General features: G+C 44.0%; 1 protein-coding gene across 5 annotated transcripts in view; it reads right to left on the minus strand.

Annotated features, from left to right (window-relative positions):
• Positions 1–1,309: 1,309 nt before the first annotated feature.
• Positions 1,310–16,854, minus strand: part of LOC120818903 (adenosine kinase) — an 86,589-nt gene continuing 71,044 nt past the window's right edge. For all 5 annotated transcript variants that reach the window (XM_078103451.1, XM_078103450.1, XM_078103453.1 and 2 more), the window contains 4 exons: positions 11,032–11,067; positions 7,304–7,418; positions 1,982–2,068; positions 1,310–1,654 (listed from right to left, as the gene is read on the minus strand). In XM_078103451.1, coding sequence (XP_077959577.1) covers positions 1,530–1,654; positions 1,982–2,068; positions 7,304–7,418; positions 11,032–11,067 — 363 coding nt within the window. In that variant the 3' untranslated portion in view covers positions 1,310–1,529. The remainder of the gene's footprint in view (positions 1,655–1,981; positions 2,069–7,303; positions 7,419–11,031; positions 11,068–16,854) is intronic.

Raw genomic sequence — 16,854 nt, forward strand, 5'->3', positions numbered from 1 at the left:
TGCTGATGAAAAAGAAAGAAAGAAAGGAAAAAAAAAAGTGTCTCAAAGTTGTTAATAACATTTTGGCTGGAGAATGTTTTCACCGAGGTGCCCCCGATTAGCATAAATGCATAAACTATGCCTCATTACGGGAAGGATCGTCCTCGTCCGGAGAGCGCAAGAACTGGATTTCTCGCATTCTGATCAGAGAAAATAAAAACAAGTTTGATGTAACAGGTGGTTTTAAGAGAACAAAAGAAAAGAAAATGTTCTTCTCGACTCGCAAGTCTTTGTGCAACAGAGGAGCATTGAACTGTTCTTCACAAAACCCTCGAGACACTGCCCAACACTTCTGCTGGCCCACACTATGAGGGGAGGGGCCTCCTCTGATCCTCCAACCCCCACCGACGGCACAGCTGGTTACTTGGGGAGGGGGGGGGGGTATTTCAGCCTAATTTTCAGGTCCCTCTAATGATCGCCATGAAGAGCAAACCACCACTAAACCCTTGGCTGAGAAAAGTGATCTCCTGTAGCCCTGCGATGCAGCTCCAGACCCCCAAGAGTCCAGTTAGGACCCAACAAGCGTGAGCAGGGGGGTGACTGAGCAGAGCCAGGACACCAGGCTGGTCCTGGTCCTGGTCCACCCCACCAGTCCAAGTCCCTCCATAATGGACGGTGTTGAGCTGGCCAAAAGTGATTAGCATGAGGGAGCCTCTGGCTGATTAAACACTGGGGAAATGCACAATCCTTATTGCTGCATTTTATTTTGAGGGTCTATTTTAAAAGAAACTACTGATAAAGCAATTATCTATTCAAATATACGTTTTAATTTGGAATCCGACGACCTTTGTAGGATGAGGTTGATAATGTTTTATTTGTGTAACAAAAGATTCCACAGAATAACAGCTGCATATAAAAGGCAATCCTCCACTGAAAATGTACTATAATATTGATAGTATGTAGTTTCATTCTGGAAAATATTCAACATGAGGATCAATAGCAGATGATGCAGCAGGGAGGGTTTGACAGGTTTTCTATGGACCTTTTTCTTAGGTCACCATCATAATCGATTGGTACTTCTGTGAATTGAAGTTGACTACAGCTGCAGTCCTTCACAAAAGGAGCACAAAAAAAGGCACATCAGTTTAGAAACTTCTCAAATCTTGCAGTAGAATCAACTTCTACACCATGTGTCCATTACTCCGGATCCTAACTATGGTCTCTCGATGGTGGGGAAGCGTTGGTAAAGGACATCTTGAATCCTTTGTATATTCAGGCCTGTAGGCGTTTAATTTTTGATGCTCAAAACAAATAGATTTTCACCGAAATGCTCCATTAAACATTTTATTCCAATACTTGACACCAGCACACTTGAATTGTATTCAAACATCTGAGTTGTATTTTTTAAAGCTTGATAGTATATCCAAGCTGTAGAAGCTAGTCCCATGCAGTGAGTCGCTGTAAATAGAAAATAAAAACGTATATAAAATCCTGAAGCGTGCATATACGAGTATCTCGCGGAACAGATATATGTGCGGTGCTCGGACGCATCAGTGGAAGTCCGGCCTCTCGGGGAAGGTGCACCCGACCCGTCGGATGATGACGTTGGCGGCGTAGTGTCCGGCCCGGATGCACTCCTCCAACGCCTGCTCCTGGACCAACGCAGAGAGGAACCCTGGGTGGACAGAAGAGCAAAAGAGATCAACGCCCTAAGCCCTCCATCGCCTCCGAAATGGCTCGGGCAGCAGTTATCATTAACACCAGCCGGGTGTTAATGTTTTCCGGGTAAAAGGACATTGCCGTTTCATCCTCAACGGGACCCAAACGGTGACACTTTTAATGCCGCGCTGCGATCAGCTCATACGGAGTGAAAACAGCAGGCTTAATGTCACGCTCATATAATCTGGAAGCATTACTGTGTTACATGGTTGGCCGGTATCAAAAGGTTAATTGGGATTGGACACATAAATCAAGCTGTGTGGGGATGAATTTCATGGCTTACCTCCCACAAAGGCGTCTCCGGCTCCGTTTGTGTCCACGATATCGTTCTGGTCGATGTCCAAAACTGGGAACATCGTCACCTCCTCGCCTGTGGTCAGGACACAAGAGAGCTCTTCGGTAAAGTGGAACGCCACCGAAGCTGAATATGAAAGTCTTGTTATGGAACTACAAGACACACTAGTCCAAATAATAAAAGCTATTATTTTAAAATAATAGTGTTAAAAAAATAATCTAGTGGTACTCATACTTCTAAAGATTAATCATAATCAGCTTAACTTTATCATCAGTTAAACTTCTATCATAAATATTTCAGTTTAAGAACAAACACTGCCGGTGTTTTAGAGCCATTGCTTACTAATAAAGCAAATGAACGATTATGCTAATGTGACCATTCCAAAGGATAATTGTTTCAGTCTACCAAATATGAAAAACAGTGAATTATCACCTTCAGTTCCTAAAGCCCAGATTACTTTTTCACATATTTTCTTTTGTTCGACCTGCAGTTCAAAACCAGTGAATATTTTGAATTTTGTTTGAATGACTCAATGATTCAACAATTGTTTCTTCTCTGTTGCAGACAAATGCATTATTAACCACGGGTCCGGTAAAAATAACTCCAGTAGCTATATGTTTGACTACGGAACACTTAAATAAAAAAATGCAACGACATGAGCCGTTTGAATAAATAAATGATCAAATAATAATATTTTTAACATCTCTATGCGATTCCTGTGATAATTAGAGTCCAAAGCCGTTGAATCCATTCAACAAAGTACCCATTATTGTCTTCTGTGTTCTACGTTGCTTCAATTATCAGTAGCATATGCACCTAATAGGGCCTTCCAGTTAAAAGGGAGGGGGGGGGGGGGGGGGTCTGGAGGTGTAGACTGACATTGTATCAGCAACTTACGTCAGAACAATCTAAACCACACACACAATCTTCAAACAATCTGAGGGCTCTGGTGGAGCCTTCAAAAAGGTGCAGGAGACAAAAGACTGACATGTAGATAAAAGGAACACAAGGAGGCTGACAGACCTCTTATTGAGCAAAAGAAAAAGGTTAGAAGTTAAAGGAGAACATGAGGAGGGGGGAAAAAAACTACAAAAAGTTCTTTAATGAGGCTTCCTGCTAATCCAAAATGGCTCAAAGAATATCCGTGCTGCCGATTAGACCCCCTCCCCGCCTTATCAGTTTTTAATATATTCCTGCTCTCGACCTGCGGGGCAGAAGATACACGACCTGTAGCTGAGCACACGCTCAACACCTGATGTCAGGGACATTACAGGAACCAGCCGTGAGAGAAAATGCATGCAAGTTTCTTAAAAGAGCAGAAAGGGACTGTGTAACAGGTCAGGTACCCAAGATGTGTTTGATTAAATTGTAATGAGACACTTTCCTTATTAAAAGGAAAGCAGGAGATTGCATTTTTTGATAATAAATTACAATAAGACAAGAATCCTTTTAAGATCAGCTAATTAGTAGCATAACGACTTTGCTTAATTAATGCCACAGACGAAGCTTGAAAATCCTCCTCCCTCTTGAAACGATTAACGGCAATGGAAAATGTGCTGATAATAAATTACAGTTATGTCACCTACTCCACTGTGGCCGTGGTTACGCGATGCACTTTGCGGCTGTAAAAGCAGATTATTCAATCGTTGAAGATGACGCACTTGTTCCGTAACGATTCTGCGGTTTATTCGCCCTTGATGAGATACACATAAGGTAAGTAAGTAATGGTGTCAATATGTTTACGCCGGTTAAAAGAAATAGTTTCTCTCTCAAGTACACGAGGCGTCTGGTCTTATTGCCACCAGGTAAAGGTCGTGCACATGTCAACATATGGATTTAAATTTCAGCACTTAAGAGGCAATGCCTTTCAACTTTTTTCTGACCGACTTACATGGCTGCTTGTTGATCTCATTTCCCAAATTCTGTGGAAACTGTTTTCAAAAAGCGCAGCAGACGTCCAGTATTTCTCTTACTTCGACCGTTAAAAGTTTGTTCTCTGCTGCAGGGCTAAAAGTTCACATGAACTCTTGCAAATTATTTAATTTGACTGACACGTTCGCTCGGGTTTCACTCCCAACGATTCCCCTGCGGCCGGTAACAAAGACCTCATTGGCAAAAATTGGTCATGGAAACGGCAATAACAGAAAAAACTCTTGCCAAAATAATCGCACTCTGTTGTTACTGGCTTGTAAAACCTCTGAAAACATCACTTCGCTGAACTCATTTCCCTGTAATGACACCGGTACAACATTATTCCCAATCAATAAAACTCTGCTATACTTTTTAACTCCAGAATATTCTTGTTGCTAAAGTTTAGGTTGACAAGAGGGAGCGCAGCAGCACATTGGCGGTGGATACGTGGGAGGGTGGAATGCTTTTGACAGGTAACCTGCAAGAGAAGGGAATTAAAAAAAAAAAAGCCTACAAGGAATTCAAATACTTTCTTTGAGTGAGCTATAATTGTGCTTTTGTTAATACGCTCTTCATAATTCCCTCATTACAACTCTTGAATGATGGTGATTAAACTTAAGAAATTCTTTGAAATGAATATCAATTAAGTCCTTTATTATTGGCTATTATTTTAAACAATGGCCATTTGCTGACTGAGAAAAAGGCCTCCTGTTTAAAAAAAAAAAAAAAAAAATACTGTACATTTAAACAACCTCTGCTTTATTGGAAAATGAGCATATGGAGGGTTGTTCTCACTCTTCAACCATGACATGCTCCCCTTGGTTGTGTTCCAGCGCTCACTATTGCTGCTTTGACAGAAAGCAGGTAGATCACACAACAATAAGCCGGCACATCATTAAAATGAACTTTGATCCTGTCACACTTTATCAGCTACACGAGTGAAACAATCAATGCATGACGTTAAATCCTAAGCCGCTAAATGACGGCGAATCACACGCGACTGTTGAGCTCAGAAGGCGTGATCTAACGTACTCGGCGTTTAAGTGCAACATCTCTAATGTGAAACCCTTGCCCGAGAATACTTCTCCTCCTGGAATGTTTCCTGTTGCATTCCGGCCAAACTGTGAGCCTCGCGGAGGGAAACAAGCGTTACCGCGTTCTTGGCAAACCTCGGCGGGCTGCGAGCGAGTCGACATTCAATCCGTTTCCCTATCGTTACCAGCATCTTTGCTCACAATTGAGTTAGAAAGGAAAATTACATATGCCTGTAATTACTGTAACCACAGGCAAAAGATCATCGCCAACCAATATCCTTTCAGAGAGACATGAAAGAAAACACTTCAACTTTGAGATGCCGGGGGAGAAGCGAGCAGATCTTTCTCATGAAGTATAGAACATAAACATCCCGCTTTTCAAACAGACTACCGGCTGCATGGAAACATCTTCCATTGCAGTAGTTCTTTTAATCATTCTGCAGCGTTTAATCTACCGTAACTTTAGGGAGGATAAACCTTTAACAAAAAAAGGAAAAGAAAAAAAGAGCCTTTCGTCGCGTAGCCGGCATTCGCTCCTCAGTCTACACTGTGTGATTAACATGTATGGATCAGGTCTTTTATTTTCAGCCCTCTTAAGAGCTCTAAAACTCACGGAGAGCAGAGTCAGGCTTTATCAAGTCCTTATCAGCGATTACGGCGGCAAACCCCCGCTGAATGATCGTTTATTAGATCGCATCACCGTTAAGGTTTAGTGCACAGTGATCTTAATTACCGCTTTAATGGGCGTATAAGCAAAAGCCCAGTGTAGTTCAGCCGTGTCAGTGGCAGCTAAATAAAAAGGGAAACTTCCCCTGCTCCTCTCTAAATGAAGGGGAGTTTAAAAACAAAAAGAACAACAAATTGCCATCTTTTTTGGGGGAGAACTACACCACAGAGGGAGGCATTCTTGCATCCTTAATCACTATAAAATGGTTTAACATGACATGCAGAGGCTGGAAAATGATCAAGTCCTGACAGGAGGACAAATTGCAAACAAAATGAGAGATCAAGTTTATTAGAGCGCCGCCTCTGGGAAATGAAAATCTTTAATTCTCTTTTTACATTGACATTTATTTGGCAGGCATGAACACGCGGTGTTCACACGCAGGAGCTTGATGCACCTTGTACTGCAACCGCCCCGCCGCAATGACATTTATCATGTTTGCCTTTGTAGATGACATCTGAAACACATTGTCTTTCATCCCACCTGCATTCGTCATGTATTTTATATAAAGTTCACAGCGGCGCGCGCGGCGCTTCGTCTTCGTGCGGGAGGAATGAGGGAAGCAGGCGGGAATTATCCATCACCTCCAGCACAATGGATTGATTCCTTTTCTCTTTAACTGTCGGGCTCCGGCGTACAGATTTCATTTCAAACTCCCATAAAAAGGAAAAGCGATTCCAGAAATTCAACTTTGAATATGTAATTGACTTCATAATGATAAATGTTTTTAATTACAGCTGGGAAATGAGGATGAATGTCCGCCTGATGCATTGATTTCCAATATCTCAGATAAGTTTCTGTTCTCCAGCTCGGGAGGAAAATATCTGGGCCCTCTAGCCGCTAATGTGTTGCTAAAGTAGCCTCGTGCATCTGCAAACAAGCGGCATCAATCGAGGCCCGTAGACACGCATGTGAAAACGGTCGCTGTGCTGCTCGGCCGTCCCCGGTGATGAGTGGTGCGTTGGGAGTCTTCACGTGAGGCCACCTCTCTCTCCCCCGTGCTAACTACTCTCAACTGCAAGGGCAACGAGGACAGACACCCCGGGGCGCCGAACAAAGGCAAAGGCTCCCGGCAGTAATCGGAAACCTATCGCCTCGACCTGAAACCCCTGCCCAGTTATGATGACACTGCCCTTTAACGTCGTCCAAATAAGAAATGCGCCCGAATCAAAAGAGATCGGATTGATTCGAGGACCCACATTGTCAACCTCTCCCCAAAGTTCCCCTCAAGGCTCTGCCAGCATTTTGCTGGAAGAAAAAAGGGCAGGATGTAAGAGTTAAAGTATTAAAGTTGCTGAGGACCGGCCTGGAGTCTGTCCAAGACAAAGTTAGAAGTACTTCACAAATCAATGCCTGCTCTCTGCATCCCCCACACTTCTTTTAAGCTCCGAAATGTCAGAACGTAGTGCAAGCATTCTCTTTTTTTAACATCTGGTGTCAATACTTCAGGTTAACTTCAAAGAAATTACTGATAGCGTTTTGCTCTCTACCATCTATTTGAGGCTGCGTTCTGCAGATCTGAGATATGAGGTTTAAGTTGAGGGTAAAGACGTCCAAAAGGGCCCAAAAGTTGGGACGGCTTTGACTGGTGCTCAAGTGGAAATGGGTGCATACCAGCAGACAAAAACAAAGATGGCCTACCAACAGTTGCGACCGTGTCCTCCTTGCCCTGCGTGAAGACCACCACTCGCTGCCTTTTGGTATTCTCCTTGGGTAGATTTTGGGTCTTGTTCGCAATCTCTGCGATGTCATCAGTCTGTAAAAAAAAAAAAAAAAAACACACCAAGCCACTGGGTGACCAATGGGGAGTCCAGGGGAGAGCAATTTCTGAGAAGTTCATCAAAAGATCACGACTGTGACTGAGAGGGGTCTGATTGTTGTTTTTTTTTTCTTCAATTAAGTGACAATAAAACCAGATGGCCAATGAAAAAATGCTTCAAAAAAGATCGATGGGAGCACTCAGGGATGTTTCCATGCAGTTACTGGAGAGCTTTAAAATATTAGAATGTCAAATTCCCTAAGTGAGATGGAAATGAGCGTGTGAAGATATGCTGTTGTCAGATAAAGGCCCTTGTGAGCTGAAGGGACAGGCGGTGCGTGCACTGTATTGTTTCGCTTTTCCTGAAACAGGCCATCGCTCTCTCTCTCTCTCTCTCCCCCTCAGCATCTGCACAAAATGGATATTCTCGCCTGGAGACGACAGAACTCTCCGGAGTGGTTGCCTTTGATCATGAGAGGGATAAAAAAAAAAAACGGAAAAAACCCACACCTGTCAGTGGTACTTTATTATTAACTCATCATGATGTACTATGAGCAGGTGGTATGTCTTTATAGCTCGTCTCGCGGTGGGGCGGACAACGCGGCACGCCGAGGAGCTTGCGTTAAGGGGCCGTAGACGCCTCGAGCGTCTTTGTCAGGGCGAACACTTTGGGGCGATCAAATACTGTGGTTATGGGAGTAATCAAGGGAGAGAGAGATGGGCGACCGACCCAACGCCGGCCATGCCGGCTCACTCAAACCAATGAGCTTCTACGCCTCCAAATGCCTCCCAAATGTCCTTTAATCAGCCCTGAGAGGTCCGGGGAGACCCAGAGCCGAGGAAAAATGGGGGTAACACTCAAAGTAAGTGCTAATGGTGAGGTTAATACAGCGGTTGTTAGCAAGGGAATGTGTTAAAAAAAAAAAAAAAAAAGAGGCAACTTGTCACTGTGACTGGATTTAACGACAAGCACTCCTGGAGACACTGAATGCAAAAAAAACAACCACGCGAGGCTTCGGCACGTTGTCACCCTTCGGTTTTATGTTCGCCGGCATTAAAAAGGCGGTCTACTCGAGTTTTGGCTCTCAGGGCGAAGCCACTCACACATAAACACTCACAACACACAATTACCTCCATTTGGCCTCACACACACACACCTGACACGTTCCTCTGTTCCTCTAACCTGAGTGCAAAGCAAATGAATTGACAAATGATATGGTCTATTTAGTTTACTGCTGACAAATGGCAATATTTACAATTTTGCGGCAATTGATCAGACATGAATCAACAAAGCGTGAAAACTAAAAGCTTTACAAGGATGTTAAAGCCGGTTTCTGTGTTGGAGCCGGTGGGAAAGTGATCATCTCCGCTGAAGGCTGTTTGACAAACACTGCCAGCGAAAGATTCAATCAGAGCTGCCACGGAGACGGTTCTTTGAGCATTTAAAGGCAACAGATCACAATCAGGACACTGGTCTCAGATCCGCTGATTGCTGTTTGCGAAAGGAAAAGCTTTTTATCTCCCATTTACACAGAGGAAGAGCCGCTTCTCCTTTGTACTGATAACAGTGTTTCAGAACCCATTAAACGGGCCTCATGTCAGATACTGAAAACTGGGAAGCTACTAATAACATATTCAAGTATAATTTAATTGCGCAGCACAAACCAATTAATTGGACTTTAAATTAATTTAAAAGTAATGCTTCTTTAGACTTGTTTTGTATATCTGGATGATATGAAGTCTCAGCTTTTCTTTATCGTCTTAAAGTAGTATCATTTTTTTCAATTGTGTTATCATTTTGATGAAGCCTAATTGCTTCATATTTGATTTTGAACAATGATGTCAAAAGCTTTACTCTGATTTGTAATGCAGAATTTGCTTAGATAGATAATAATAGAAGTTATTTAATTAAATATAACATGAATTTGGTCTGATAAAAGAGTCTTACCCTAAGATCAATCCACTTACTGAAGATTTTGTGGAGCTTTCAGCCGCGTCTCCTGACGCTTCGGTGGATGGAGTTTGCTCAGTTGTCATGGAGACAGTTTGAATTTTGGTCACATGATAACAGGTGGTCGGATGCGACGCGAGAGACCATCCTTTAACAATCTCCATGACAACTGAGGAAACTCTTTCTGCCTATGAAAGCAGGATAAGACAGGATAAGACTGAAAGCTCTGGAATATTGCCACAAAGTGGATCTTGTGCTAAGAATTTTTTTTATTTGCATACATTTTTGATTAATGCTGTGATTTCAACCCATTGGAAACATTGTATAACAGCGTCAGAAAAATATCCCTGTCATGCAAATTGAAAGGATTTCCACTATATCACCCAGAGTTATTCCGAACTTGTACTCATTAAAAGAATAGTGTAGCACTGGTTTAACAATGTAATTGTTCTTTCCTGCTCTTAACCGGTTCTAGAAACTACTGTAGTGTGTATTCATTGATATCTTGAAGACTTGTCAGTGAACAACTAAAGACTCAGGGTAAAATTGTCATCGAAAGGTAATGAGAGGAAAAAGGCTACTGTGAAGAGCCTCTTTCAACTACAACCATCTAGAAAAGTATCTGAGAAATCACATTCATCTAATGCAATTTTTCAGAGTGTTCTGGCAAATCAGATTGACATGGAAAATGTCAAAGAATGTGACAACTAGACTCTTTGCCCTTTGTGTTTCCTTTTTTTTTTTTTTTTCATGCGAGGCCCCCTCCCTTCTTTTCCTGCCTTCATCCCTTCCCTTCTCCTCTTTTAAACCTGTCACTGCCACCAGGACTGCATTTCTATTCCAGTCACGTTGATCACACCGTTAGTGATTCTGGATGACAATTATTCACACAGTGCAGAGTCTGAAGGCAGCTCTACCTTTGAAAGAGAGAAGGCACTTAAAATACCTGAGCCCATTTAAAACACACGCACACACACACACACACACACACACACACACACACACACACACACACACACACACACACACACACGCAGAGAGAGAGCGGCTATTTGTGCTTTTTGATTTCACATTTAAATAGCAGCGAGGGGAATATGCAAAAGGCAGGCAGAAAATAGACCACGGGAACATTCATTACACACGTAAGAGGCAGCCCCACTTTAAAGCACATTCTATGGGGAAACAAGCGCTGTAATTATCATTTCCATAATTTTAAACCACAGGTGGCTTTAATTTGGTTATTAAAAGACTACAGTGTGTTTCCGCGTGGTGTAATGCCACAGCAGCGAAGGGAAGACGTACAGTGTCAACCCCCGAGTGCAATGAGGATAATGAGGAGGCTTTTTAACCTCAACCTGATGAGCCCCGAGCCTGCGGAGAAAGGCTTGAAACCATGCCCAACTTCTCAGCTTCCCAAGAGGCTTTTCAAAATTCAATAAATAACATCTGTAGGCGATGTTGGGTGCAGACCTAGCAGAGTGCGTCATAACAGAGAGCTGGCTGAACAAAGAAACCATGACGACTGCCAGGTTTCCATAGCAACTGCTGCAAGGCCTGGAGAGTATAATAGCACATCAATCACTGTCCAAAAAGAACTTCATTATCAGCAAAAAATAAACCTTTAGGATCTGTTTAGTGCACAATTGCCGGTCAACTCACCTCAAAGCCGAGCTCTTTGGCAAATGTGGCCGCCTCCTAGAACAGAGGAAAGAAACACACAAATGAGCAGTTAATTGCAGAGTGACAAACGGAGCGCAGTATCACACTCCAGACCCGAGGTATAGACAGCTCTCTCCCCTCCGCTCCTCACATGTGCGCCCGTGTCACTTGAGAATAAGTAACCCGAGTTAGCGTTGCTCTGCCAACCCCTGATTTAATAGACATGCAGCCCACCCATTTAATCTATTGCCCCCACTTCATCTCATCTTACCACGGCAGCGTGAGGCAGAACCACGTCAGCCTCCAGCCACGAAACCGCCACTGAAACCATCAATATGTGCTGGTCTGTGGGAATCCCCAACACTGGAGGCATTCAACACCCACCATCGTTCTTTAGTCTCCCAACAGGTGCACTGTGAAACTATTTCTATATCCTCTGAAAATACTTTTCAATGTAGGTCTTTTAGGTCACAATACATGGTCAAATGAGATAGACAATCACAATTGAGCTTTTGAACAAAATCAGGTTTAGTTGTTGAAATATACTGTGGTTTATGGATGTAGTTTTCAGGCGGCCTTTGGTTCCCATTCGAAACAACCATTCAAACAACCAACTACCTACATAAGAAAAGTTAGGCATTAATTGCGAGGCTAAAACACATTTTAAGTCTGCTGATGCTTCTTTACATATTAATTGGAAAATATACACGCGAACACAATGCATAGTTGTGTGCATCATGCATGCTCAGCTAAACATGAAATAAACTAAACAACCATAACAGTGTTTTTAGGATGTTTCATGGTCTCCTGGATTCCTCACATTGTGCATGAATTAATGAATAAAGTATGCTTACACACCAGCATGGTTCGCAATATGTTTGGCTGTGATGTCCAATATGTCATTTGTAAGCCAACCCCCCCCCCTCCAGGAAAAAAGGGAGAAACTGGCAACATCCTTTAACTGCAGACTGAAGCTGTTGCTTCTCGCTTTAGAGCGATGACACGAATCATGACAGACAACCCCGTGCACTAAACTGACTTTTGACCCCAGGCGGGGCAATAAGTTGTTGCTATGATTCTAAACAATCCAATTATCTGCAGAAGGGGGGGCTGGTATTTGCGTGACCTTGGGAAGAGGTGGACAACCTGGTCCTCAAACAGAAGGGGAGGAGATGACATGGAACAATAAGGTTACCGGTCCCTGGAGGGAAGCCTCATGGCTCCTCGCTTGGATCAACAACCCAGCGGCAGCAATATGTCAATTCCCCCCCTCCCCACTACTCCTTCACCACACACAGGGGCAAAGAGGCTAGTCAATTAGCCGCTGTGGTCAAGAAGCAGTTTTATAATGAGTAAAGGTGAGCTGTCCTTCTCATTCCTCTGTTTTTCTTCAATCTATTCAGGGCTTAGGGCTCACATTTGTTTTTCATTTATTTACAACCACGTATTGACTTTTCTCCCCAGGAAGGTTCCATCACCAGTGAGCATCTCACAGGGACACGAGAAGCTTTTTTGGGGGGGAAATGTCTCGACCAAAAAACAGCGATATTTTCTTCTGGAAGCATTTAAAAAAGACGCACGATTTAAGGCTGGATTAATGATGGTGCTGTTGAGCAGCACATGCCTTTATCTCTCCCTCTGTCTCTCTCTAGTTAGCAGCTATAGTATTTGGGAGAAAAGCCTTTGGAGAGAGTGTGGGTGTTAGAAGAAAAGATAATTGAAGCGATGTCTATGAGCCACATGTGTACGGCGTAATCCCTTTTAGGAACTTATTCATTTCTATGAGCTGTTATGAATTCCACCACCCAAAAATACTTGGTACTTTAAGCTCAGCTAAAGCTAATATATTAATGTATTGGTACGAGAAATACTGCACGGTGGTAAACATGCAATTACTGGTACTACAAAAGGTATAAAGGTAACAATTTCTTCAAGTGTTTACGGCATTTATACTCAAGAAGCGCATGTTTCAGGCCGTCTATGTTTCACATTTGACATGTGCCGTTTTGGTATGTTGTGGTAGACGGTTTTTAAATGGCGGTCCATGTGCCTCTGCAGCTGTCGCAACAATGACGAGTGCTTCGAGTGACATCTAGGCGAATCCGCTCGTGCCCCCCCCCCCCCCCCCCCCCCCCAAAAAAAGGCATCTCGTTTGTTTCGGGAGATTGTCGTGATTGCGCGCTCGCCTTCCATGATCCGCTCCGGGTCCGATTCCGCGGGAGAGGGGACTGTTGCAGATTTCAGGGGGGGTGGAGAGGGGGGGGGGGGGGGGGGGGGGGGGGGGGCTTTCCTCCTCGGGCAAACAAGGTAAAAGATAACAAGGCGGGCTGAGAGCATGAGCCCTCTGCAGCCATCGTTAGTATAAAGCTATCAGAGTGTGTGAGATGTTGCTGCTGTCACAGGCTTAAACAGTCAAAGGGATATTTTTAGAGAGCTTAAGCTAATAATCCAGAGCCCAGTAAAAAAGAGGGTGGGGTCTACAATTTAGTGCCAAAAATGAAAAAGGGAATACACGCTTCCTGGAAGGGGCAGTTCTCAGAAGCATCACACTTGATGAAGTTACCCATGCTGCATGAACATAAGTATCGCTCTTTTAGTTAAGATAACCACTAAATACATGCATTCCGTCTATGGTACCTTCTCATAAACAATAGAGTAAGAGTAAATAGGGCGGGGCTACAGATAATATAACGACAATCCAACCCTGTGGTTAAATGTAGGTCTTAGATCGCCATGGTGGAGGAAAATATATGAATTCAACTAGAGGTTTTCATTGGTTCTCATGATAAAATGTTGCCAGTTACAAACCAAATCAAGCATTTAGTTTTTCCTCCTCTGTGAAACAAGCTGTTGAACATATGTCACAGCAGGGGTGAGACTCGAGAAAAAAAAAAAAGAAGAAAAAAGAAATCCAATTTCGGTGTTTCCAGAAGAATCTAAATCAAAGAGCAAACCTCAGTGCTAAGGTTAATAAAAGCTGATAAGCTGAAAAGCATAACTCCCCAAGGCCATTCAGAAAATAGGCATTTGCTTGACCGTATTGCCCCGAGCTGATGCTGAGGCAGAAATTGAATTGTATTTGACATGGTGTGTGTGTGTGTGTGTGTGTGTGTGTGTGTGTGTGTTTTGGGGGGTAAGATACAAAGAAAAAGGGACACAGCCCTGTTATTGTTATTTACAACAACAACCCCTGTTTTCCTCTTCATTCCCGGGCATCTCACTACACGTTCATGTCAAGGACATCAGAGCGTCCCGCTTGGAACCACGTACTCCCACGCCTGAAGGATCGACTTGGTAATAACAAAGCCGCCTCAGTGGGAACTTGGGAGGAGAGAAGATGATCAGGGCCGAACCGATCAGACGAGCTCGATCACCTTCTGTAGAAGCTCTTCTGCGGCCAGCGAATAACTAAGCATAACGCGACGGCGTCGGCGGGACTGTCGGTGCCCTTGGCTCGGCTTCGGGGGGGTCACAAAGACGCCACGCCCCCCCCCGCCCTTCGACAATCTGCCGCCGAAGGAGCGAGCCGCCACGTCAAAGATATGCGGGCCGCTAACGGCCGCGGGTGACTATTAATACGATCGCGCGAGCTGATGGCATCTCACTCACGCCTGCTACAGTGCAGGGGCCGATTAGGGGGAATAAATCACCTGTGCTGAGCACTCCTGCAGCTCCCAGGAGAACGCGGCAATCCCGCTCAAGCGTGACATGCCAGAAAACATGGGGGTAAACACACCCACGCACACGCACGCACGGCAACACAAGGAGTTGCTTTTACAGCCTCTGGGAATTTACTCAACAGCAACTGATGGCATTTTACTTTAGTTTCACCGAGACATTAAGTGGCATGTTTCATCTCTGCCTCGCTGTTTCCATCCTTGGGGGTGTGATCGCACAGCTTCTTCTTCTGTGCACAGAAAGTTGAGCCGGATTCCAAATGAGGACTTCCGTTAACTCGCAAATGTTTTACGTTAAGTTTGTCTCCTGTCAACGTCTTCTAAAGCAAAGGAGGAGCGAGAAACACCTTCAGGCGTTAGAGACTTTTGAAATTTCTGAATAATTCCATTATTTCTAACTTTTCCTTTAAATCCACTGTTTACCAGATGGGGTATTGTTGTGAAGTGGAGCATTTACATTAACAATACCTCTTGCGGTGCATTAAATCATTCAAATGTAGTATCTGCTGAATGATTCATTTAAATGATATGTGTATGTTTTCTACATTGTAACGACAGCTACATAATGCAAACTTACGGTTAACTCACATTAAAAATAAAATATGTTTTGTGACCTCTGGCTCTGAATTATGAAGATGTAGTCAGAACAATGATGCGCTGCACAAATGCTGGATAACTTTACCAACAGACTTACTTTATTAAACTAATTCAGCAACTGATGAATGCTAAATGAAAAGCGCAGCCTGACGAGTCGGCGGCGTTTTTCCACTTAATACTAACTGAGGCCTAATGCACACCGCGCACTAAATCAGTAAGGACTGCTTACTACCTTTTAAACGAACGATTAAGTATGTATTAAGTATTTCACCAGCAGACTGTTCACACTATGGGTTCGCTGCAGTACGCTTGAGGGCAGTGTGGGAAATCTTCAAAATCATTGGAATCTTTTTGGAGGGAGGCCCGAGGGAACGTCGGTTTAGCCTTCTCTTTCTTGCTGCACTTAGAAAGCTTTGGAGCTGGTGCTGCCAGCTATTTGGGTGTTTGGTTTGAGTATTTTCCGAATTGCTCAGGATTACCAACCTTAGCTCTAGGAGACGACCTTTGTAGGAAATCTACTATCTAGTTGGCGGCCCCGGGGCTTTCTACCTTGCATATGACCAAGTGAAACCGCCAGGTCGCTCTCGACAGGCATCTTTTTAACCGTTACCGAGAATCAAGCTGAACCGGAATCAAGGAAATAACCAAAAATAACTGAGATTTGAACTTGAATGCAGATGCCTGGTTGGCGTAAGCTTTCATGTGACCAATTTCAACAGTGCCCTTTCCTGCCAGGGCATTACACACTTTTAGCAACGGCCTTTGCTCCCAAATATCTCCGTCTGCCTACAAGGGTACAGGCGGTCGGTGTTTCACTAAGCCCACAAGGGAGGGCGGCGGCACCTACAGCACAGGTCCAAAGGTTAAACAATCGGAAACATGTGCAGTACATAAATATCTCCGCTGATAGCCATCGCAGCACAGGGGGGGAAAGCGGGGTTTGCATAAGGGGCTCAGCGCAGAGGATTTAACCTCAGATAGGGCAGGACGGGGCAGGCAGACATTCAGCCCGTCTGGTGGGGCTAATGGAAGCCGGGGCGGCGGCAGTAGCAGCTTTGCGCCGAGGGGAGTTACTTATCAGCCTGACGGCCTTATCAGCACCGAGGGCGTCTATCACACATCTCACCCCTGGGCTCTAACAAGGGGTCGGCGCACAAACCTCAGACCACCAGAGACTGAGAGATCTCTCAAGAAACGGCAGCGGATAAAGGGAGGACGGTGGACGAACGGGACTGCTCCACTAGCAGAGCTTACTTTCACGTTAGAGTTTTATTGATCCCCCCCTCTGGTAATTGGTAATTGGTTGGGTCAAGGTTCACCCTTAGTACATTTTTTAGGATCCGGGTGTTTTAGCTGCGCATATGAAAGCAGCTGAATGGTAATCTTGATTCCAGCTCTTTGGGACTCAGTTTTGAGGGTCAACACAATAATTAAAGGGATCCAAATGACGTGTTGTGAGCTCGAGATGGTTATCGTCTTGGTTTGTATGAGTGTATAACATATCTGTTATCTTTGCAGATGTTTCAGTGTAACGCTGCTTCCAATGATG

Source organism: Gasterosteus aculeatus, chromosome 5 (assembly GCF_964276395.1).
Source record: "Gasterosteus aculeatus chromosome 5, fGasAcu3.hap1.1, whole genome shotgun sequence".
Taxonomy (NCBI): Eukaryota; Metazoa; Chordata; class Actinopteri; order Perciformes; family Gasterosteidae; genus Gasterosteus; species Gasterosteus aculeatus.